Here is a 7,589-nt window from a genome sequence, read left to right as displayed (position 1 = left end):
TCCTGCCGTCTCCCTGGGGCTGGTGGTTTGGAGGGGAAAAGGCTGCTAACCACCCCAGGGGAGAGGACACTGAAGTGAACAGTCATGGGGAGGTTTCTGGGGGGTGACACTTGGGGTCAGGGGCTCCTCCAGGCTTCACCGAGGATGAACCAAAGGCAGAGAGGCTGGATGAAGGGTGAGACTGTTAATGCCTTGCCATGACACCCCTTCCTGACCCTCTTACCCGGCCTGGGCTCTCCCTCCGGGGATCCAGGCCTCCTCTACCAGTTAGAGAGCCCTTACCTCAGCCTCCCTTTCCTCCTCTGAACCCACCAAGACTTTCTCGTCTCATTCAGCTCCGCGTCCCAGAGGAGACACTGCTCTAAGCTCACACACATGAAGCCTGGGTAGTTAATGTATTACTTCCTCTAAGGGACTGTGTGTTATTCTAAAAGTGAGGCATTTCTGCTCTTCAGGCCGTACCTGACCCTTGATTTCAGTCAAATGGTGAAGCAGTTATGGAGAATAGATGTTTTATGTTGGGTGGTTGTGGTTATTCCATTTTGGCAGAGCTTCTGAAAGTTTCAGGATAAAAAGCAGTTGAAGACCCGTGAATAGTGGTTAACAGGCTGATAAGCACTTAAAAGGGTAGGGATATCAGATGATACACTAACATCCAGCCAACACCCCCACCCCCCCCCCATAAAAAACCAAAAAACTGGAAACGAAGGGAGAGGCTTTAACCTCCTCCCCTTTCAGACCTTTCTATCTCTCTTTTTTTCTAAAACATAATTAATTAATTAATGTTTGGCTGCCTCGGGTCTTCATTGATGCGCGCAGGCTTTCTTTAGTTGCTGTGAGTGGGAACTACTCTTCATTGCGGTGCGCGGGCTTCTCATCGTGGTGGCTTCTCTTGTTGCGGAGCACAGGCTTCACTAATTGTGGCTCGTGGGCTCTAGAGCGCAGGCTCAGTAGTTCTGGTGTACGGGCTTAGTTGCTCCGCGGCATGTGGGATCTTCCCGGACCAGGGCTCGAACCCGTGTCCCCTGCATTGGCAGGCGGATTCTTAACCACTGCGCCACCAGGGAAACCCAGAGCTTTCTGTCTCTTATAAAGACATGTTCTAGAACTGCACCATCCAATATGGTAGCCGTATATGGTTATTTAAATTTAAATTAATTAAATAAAACTAAAAATTTAGTTTCTCAGTCACACCAGCTACATTTTAAGGGCTCAACTGCCACATGGGGTTAGTGCATTGGACTGTGCAGATATAAACCATTTCCACTGCAGCAGAAAGTTCCACTGGACAATGCTATTCTAGAAGAGAACGGAAATGAAGATGTGGTGGGAGAGGGGAGAATGGGGGCTCCTGGTCTAGACATGGCTCATCTCTGCAGAGAGCACCTAGATGGGGAGGATGCAGTCTTCTCCTTTGATGGGAAGGAATCTTGGCTGGTGGGGGCGTTTCTTAGTCATACACCCCTCTTCCATGAAATTCTGATAAGTCCTCCAACAGAGCACATACCTGATGGGGTGTCAGGCTGGTATGCTCAGGCCTGGAGGCTCCCCCAAGTCGAGACATACTGACCCTGAAGGGGACTGTGGGTTTCTCTCCTTCTCTGCTACCCAGTATCCAATGGAGGGGGTGCCCGGAGCCCGGATGCCAGCGCAGATTCGGGTCAGGCTCTGGTTCGGGCTCTCTGTGGATGAAAAGGAGTTCAACCAGTTTGCTGAGGGCAAGCTCTCCGTCTTTGCTGAAACCGTGAGTGCCTGACTGCCCGCCCACCCTACCCCCGGCCCCGAAGCTACCGCAGCCCCACTCACTTCTCTGTTGCTCACTCTCCAGTATGAGAACCAGACCAAGCTGGCTCTGGTCGGGAACTGGGGCACAACGGGCCTCACCTACCCCAAATTTTCTGACGTCACGGGCAAGATCAAGCTACCCAAGGAGAGCTTCCGCCCCTCAGCTGGCTGGGCCTGGGCTGGAGACTGGTTTGTGTGTCCAGAGAAGACGTGAGTCGTGGACAGGGCGGGCTTGGGGACCCCGTCTGCCCCAGCCATTTCTCTGAAAGGGCCTCGGCTCTATTCATCCCTCTGTCATGGCCGCTGCCCCTACGCTGGTCAAAGCGACTTCCATTTGAACTGTCCCGGGACTGGGGGATCACGAGGCAGCATTCTTTTCTGCAAGGGCTCTAATGATTGGAAAGTCCTTTATGATTAAACCGAAGCTGGCTTCCAGTGGGCTTTGCGTCCACTGGTTTCGGCCTTTTCCTCCAAGATAGCACCGAAAGCCCCGCTCCCTTCTCTGCATGTTAATCCCTCCTTTAGTGCCCCTCGGAACAGCCCCGTTCGTCCTCCATCTGCGTCGCCATCTCCGCCTCCTTCTCTCTCTCTCTTTTCCAGTTTGGTTGATATTCAACAACTGTTTGTTTGCTTTTTCTTTTTACTTTTTAAAAATTGAAGAGTAACATATATCGTAGTCATGTACTCAAATCTTAAGTATATCGCTCGATAACATTTTACATTTCTACAACTATCTATTGAGCTTCAACTACCCACCGGGTTTTCGACGTCTTCAGTTGGCTCCCCTTTCTCTTTCTTTATCTTGGTGGTGACTTTCTCTTCTGTCTGCAAGTGTCTCTCTGGGTCTCCCCTTGACTCGCTGCCCCTCCTCTCTCTCCCCTCGTCTCTCGTTGTTGGTTGGGGTGAGGCTGACACAGGAAGGTTGGCCCAGGCTCTGGGGTGCTCTGCTGGGTGCTGTGGACGGCGTGGGGGTCTCTTCGGCAGGGGCTCTGACCCGCCCCCGCCCACAGCCTGCTTCATGACACCGACGCGGGCCACCTGAGCTTCGTGGAGGAAGTGTTTGAGAACCAGACCCGGCTCCCCGGAGGCCAGTGGATCTACATGAGCGACAACTACACGGACGTGGTAAGGGGGTGCTCCGGGGGCAGGTGGGCTCCGCTTTCCTGGAGGCCTGGACATTTGGGCCCAAGAGGGGCCTGTGACTGAAAGAAGAGGACTGTTCTCCCCTGCTCCCACGTCCCCAGCGTCCATGCCCTGGTTTCCAGAGGGACAGTGTGTGAGGTCTGGCAAGGGTAGGACACTGAGCCCGAGTCACACCTGGGGCCTTAGAATATATGTTGTCAGGCTGCATCTTCTCATCTTCCCTGATCACGTCTGTCTCTTCTCATGCCTGCCTGGCCTGTGTCACCCTAGAACGGGGAGAAGGTGCTTCCCAAGGATGACATCGAGTGCCCGCTGGGCTGGAAGTGGGAAGATGAAGAGTGGTCCACGGACCTCAATCGGGCCGTTGATGAACAAGGTGGGCAGCACGTGGAGCCCAGTGAGCACCCGGCAGACTCGCGAGGCATGCCGGAAGGGGGCACAGTTGAGTGCAGGCCCCTTGGGCCTGGGGTTCTGGCCTTCACTGGGCTCCTTCATCTGGGGGACTCCTGGGTGAGTCCTCACTATAAACTACAAATTGGGAGTCAGTGGCCGCTTGAAAGTCTCTGAACATACCCCAAATGGAGAGATGGGGAATGGCTAGGCAGTGAGTGATGGGCACCTGTCCCCCAGGCTGGGAGTACAGCATCACCATCCCCCCGGACCGGAAGCCGAGGCACTGGGTCCCTGCTGAGAAGATGTACTACACACACCGTCGGCGGCGCTGGGTCCGCCTGCGCAGGAGGGACCTCAGCCAGATGGAGGCGCTGAAGAGGGTGAGCCCAGTCGGTGGGGGGAGGGTGGGGGGGTGGGTAGGGGTGAGGCCCTGGGGAGGGGAGGCCAGCTGGGCACAGGTGCACACCCCTGTGCAGGGGACATGTGCAAGACACACGGGCTCACTCGAGATGCTCGCAGATCGCACCCAGCACTCACACAGATGCTCACGGACAGAAAACACCCAAATGCCCATGACCCAGCAAGGGGATGCACTTGGAATTCACGCACAGACCTGGAAGGTGCAAAGGCATACCTAGAGTGTGTCTATGGCTAGGTGTCCGAGGGGCAGAGTCTGAGACAGGGACTTGGCTGCATGCAGTTATTGAGGCAGTACTCTCAGAAGTGCCAGGAGCAAGGACGTGGTCTCCGGCAAAGTCAGCTTGGCTTGAGCTGTGGTTCGGGAAGGGGCTCAGCCTGGAGCACCACAGAATCCTCCTCACCCAAGGGGTGGGCTGGGCTTTGTACGGTCTTAGCCGTCAGTCATTGGCTGGGGGTTGCTGGGGGCGTGCTGGAGGGAGCCTGTTCCCTCCAGCACGGCCAGTTCCCTGGAGAAGGGGGATGCTGGTCAAGGGGCTTGGGTGGGCTTGGTCAGCATTTACCAGAGGCCATGTACACAGGGTGAGCACACATGCCCACGGCCGTGCCCAGATACTCTTGGGACACAGACGGGTGCAGAGTGAGCTGGTGTGGGCACACAAGTGCCTGTACCTGCTCCTGGGGTCACACAGATGCCCGTGTCGTGCGCGGCCTTTGGGCCTGCCTCCCTGGCACCCTCTTGGCCTGCGTCCTTCCTTCCCAAGCACGCTTTGGAATTTTGGCTCGAGAACTAGGCCTCCCCCAGTCCGGGAATAGCCTTTGGCATGACCCGAGTCCCTTCCTCTCTCTTTGGTCACAGTGAATCTAGAGAGCAAGGTCACTGGGTCCCAGGAGAGGCAAGGCTTTTGGGCAGCAGGCTGTTCCTGGTGGCATGAACCAGACAGACTCCACTCTCCCTGTGAGGGCACCCAGGGGACAGAGGCAAAGCCTTGCCAGGCGGTGTGCCTTGTCTGCTCCCTCACCACCAGCACCGTTCCTGGAGCGGGACGCAACTGGCCTCCGGGACTGGCACTGTCACTGAGCTCATGGCCTGGGCCTGACCTGAGGATCATCTCAGGTCATGAGGTGGATGGGAAGGGGCTTCAGGGGCTCCCCCAGGCTGGGAAAGGACCCCCTGAGAAGAAGTGTGGGGGTCTCTCCACACTGACGTAGGCCTAGCCTCGTGGAGAAACAGCCTGGGGCTGGGAAATGGGCTCTTCATTTTGCCTCTGAATTGCAGACCCGTTTCCACTTTTATAAGTTGGGATATGAAGAAGAAAAAGGAAATGACAAGAAAACCTTGGATTCGTGAAATCCACCCAGAATCCAAATAAACAAACAAACCGAAAGCCCAGTGTTTTCATCACTGCTCAGCCTACCTTCCTCTCTTGGCTCCTTGGACCTCCCCACAGCCTAGGGAGCCTCTTCTCCTCCTGATTTCCTGACCCGGGGCTCTTGTCACTGCAGAAGCTGCTCAGAGCCCCCTCCTCCGGGCAGCCCTCCCAGGTTTCCCCACCTGGAGGGTGATGGTGTGGGGTGTGTGTGTGGGAATCGTGGAGGGCAGGGAGGACACAGCTGGAGCCCAACCCAGGACTCCCCGCCAACCTGCCAAATGGCCTCTGAGTCTGCCCTGTTCTCCCATGCAGCACAGGCAGGCAGAGGCGGAGGGTGAGGGCTGGGAGTATGCCTCGCTCTTTGGCTGGAAGTTCCACCTGGAGTACCGCAAGACAGATGCCTTTCGCCGCCGCCGCTGGCGCCGCCGCATGGAGCCACTGGAGAGGACGGGGCCCGCAGCTGTGTTTGCCCTTGAGGGGGCCCTGGTACGTGGCAGTGGTCATCTTGGGTTGGTGGGGTGCTGCGTGGTCTCCCAGGGCTGTTCAGGGCTGACGCAGGAGAGGTGCAGAGGACCCCGGGACAGGACTTTGGCTTCAGTCCCCTGAGGTTGCGTGTGGGGAATGTGGACACCAGTCTGGGTGTCCTCCTAAAATAAAATAGCTCATTTCTTGGCACCAGAAGACCCACTGCTTTTCCGGTAATCGAGAAGGGACCTGGGGAGAGGGCCCCGGCCTTTTGATGGTCTGACCTGTGATGGGGGCCAAGGGACCTGGCTCTTCTTGAAGAGGCTGGCTGGCCTGGGGTTGGGTCTGGGAGGCTTTGGCCTGGTCCAAGGGAGTAGCCTGAGAGGTCTAGTGACCCTGAATGTCCTTGGTTGGACATGAGTCCTCCTGAGAGGAGGCTATCTTGCGGGCATCCTCGGGAATTTTGGGGAGAGATGTGCCTCAGAGACCAAACCCCAGGCTGGCTGTCCTGCCTCAGAGAGTACTTCCCGGAGCCAGTGGAATGGGGGTCAGGTCAAGGTTATCCAGGGTCAGGATGATGTGTTCCACAAAAGAGATGAGCAGACCCTTCCTGAACAGTCTGAGTGGGGACAGTCAGGGCCAGGAGATAGCCTGTCCCCCACTCTGTTGGTTTGGAGACTCCATCTAAGCATTGGGAGTGAGATGCCTAGGAGGAGACACCTTCTCTGAAATCCAGGTAGGACTGCCTGTCCCCTGAGGGGGCTTTGGGCTGTGACACGGGGGAGCAGGTCCCACCAGCTTCACTGGCGGATGGAATCTGAGTGTGTCCATGTGAGCCAGCTGTGTGTGTGTGTGTGTGTGTGTGTGTGTGTGTGTGTGTGTGCGCGCGCGCGCGCGCGCGTGCGCACGTGTCCACATGAGCATTTCGTCTGGGTGCAGAGCAGTGTGTCTTAGCCCTCAGCCAAGGAGTACAGTGGGGCAGGCCCCTGACCTGATGGGATGGCTACAGAGAAGGGAGTTGAGGCTGGCACTGGCCCCGAGGGGTAGTGGGCAGGGCCTGGAGGTTCCATCACTCCCAGGGGTGCCAGTGTGGGAGAGGGAACCCTCCGGGGTCCAGATGATGTCAGAGGCTCTGGAGGGAGCCCCTCCTGGGTCTTGGGGGCCAAGTGGTCAGGAGGCTGGAAGGAGACGGCAGAGGTCTGGGCTCTCTGGGGCCCTGAGCTGGTGCTCAGGTGGGGGTTGGAACTGCCACCCAGGCTGGAGCAGCTGTAGCCGGGAGTCTCCTTGTCCTGTCAGAAGGGGCCTAGCTTGGGCACAGGGCAGTGCCTGGGGGAGGTTGTGTGGTTCCAGCTGAGGAGTGGGGAATAAAGACCTCAGCAGGCCTCAGGCAGGGCCGGGTCTGAGGGTGCTTGCCCTCTAAGGAGCCAGGGCTCGTTTTCATCCGACGGAAACACAACCAAAGTGGGCTGAAGAGAGAAGAAAGAGCTTAAGAGCTCAGATTGCTGGGAATCTGATTCACCGAGGTGAATCAGGCATTAGGCCTGGCAGGAACTAGGGGCTCACGCAGTGTCCCCGACTCGCTCCTCTGTCTTGGCCCCATTCTCACACTGGCTCTTTCCATGTCATTGGCAAAGGTGGTGCCTGTGACAGAGGCTGACGCCACCTTTACAGCTAGCACAGCCCAGCAGGCATCCTCTGTTTCCTCACAGCTGGAGACCCCAGAGCGGAGAGTGCACTTTCTCAGTAGTGCCAGTACTGTCTCGTGTGCGATTGACAGTGCTCTGCTTGGCCCTGTGCCCACACCAGCCCCTGAGCCTGAGGGCGAGGAACGGAATGTTCTGAATGACCGGCCTGGGTCACGCCCCTTTTTTGTGGTCGACAGCCCCACAGGCTGGGGAGAAGAGCATCTGAAAAGGAAAAAACCCCAAACGGTGGTGGACTCAGAGCTGTAGATGACGACCACAGGACTCCTCTCTCTCTCTCTCTTTTTTTTTTTTTTGCGGTACGCGGGCC

At 57.0% G+C, this 7,589-nt stretch overlaps 1 protein-coding gene across 14 annotated transcripts in view; it reads left to right on the top strand.

The window, feature by feature from the left end:
• Nucleotides 1-7,589, top strand: part of DYSF (dysferlin) — a 229,745-nt gene that overhangs the window by 110,141 nt on the left and 112,015 nt on the right. For all 14 annotated transcript variants that reach the window (XM_007453392.1, XM_007453388.1, XM_007453390.1 and 11 more), the window contains 6 exons: nt 1,613-1,744; nt 1,829-1,995; nt 2,796-2,910; nt 3,199-3,304; nt 3,559-3,701; nt 5,424-5,597. In XM_007453392.1, coding sequence (XP_007453454.1) covers nt 1,613-1,744; nt 1,829-1,995; nt 2,796-2,910; nt 3,199-3,304; nt 3,559-3,701; nt 5,424-5,597 — 837 coding nt within the window. The remainder of the gene's footprint in view (nt 1-1,612; nt 1,745-1,828; nt 1,996-2,795; nt 2,911-3,198; nt 3,305-3,558; nt 3,702-5,423; nt 5,598-7,589) is intronic.

This window comes from Lipotes vexillifer, unplaced genomic scaffold (assembly GCF_000442215.2).
Source record: "Lipotes vexillifer unplaced genomic scaffold, Lipotes_vexillifer_v1.1 scaffold253, whole genome shotgun sequence".
Taxonomy (NCBI): domain Eukaryota; kingdom Metazoa; phylum Chordata; class Mammalia; order Artiodactyla; family Lipotidae; genus Lipotes; species Lipotes vexillifer.
Note: the sequence above shows the minus strand (reverse complement) of the source record. Positions and strands in the feature narration are given on the sequence as shown.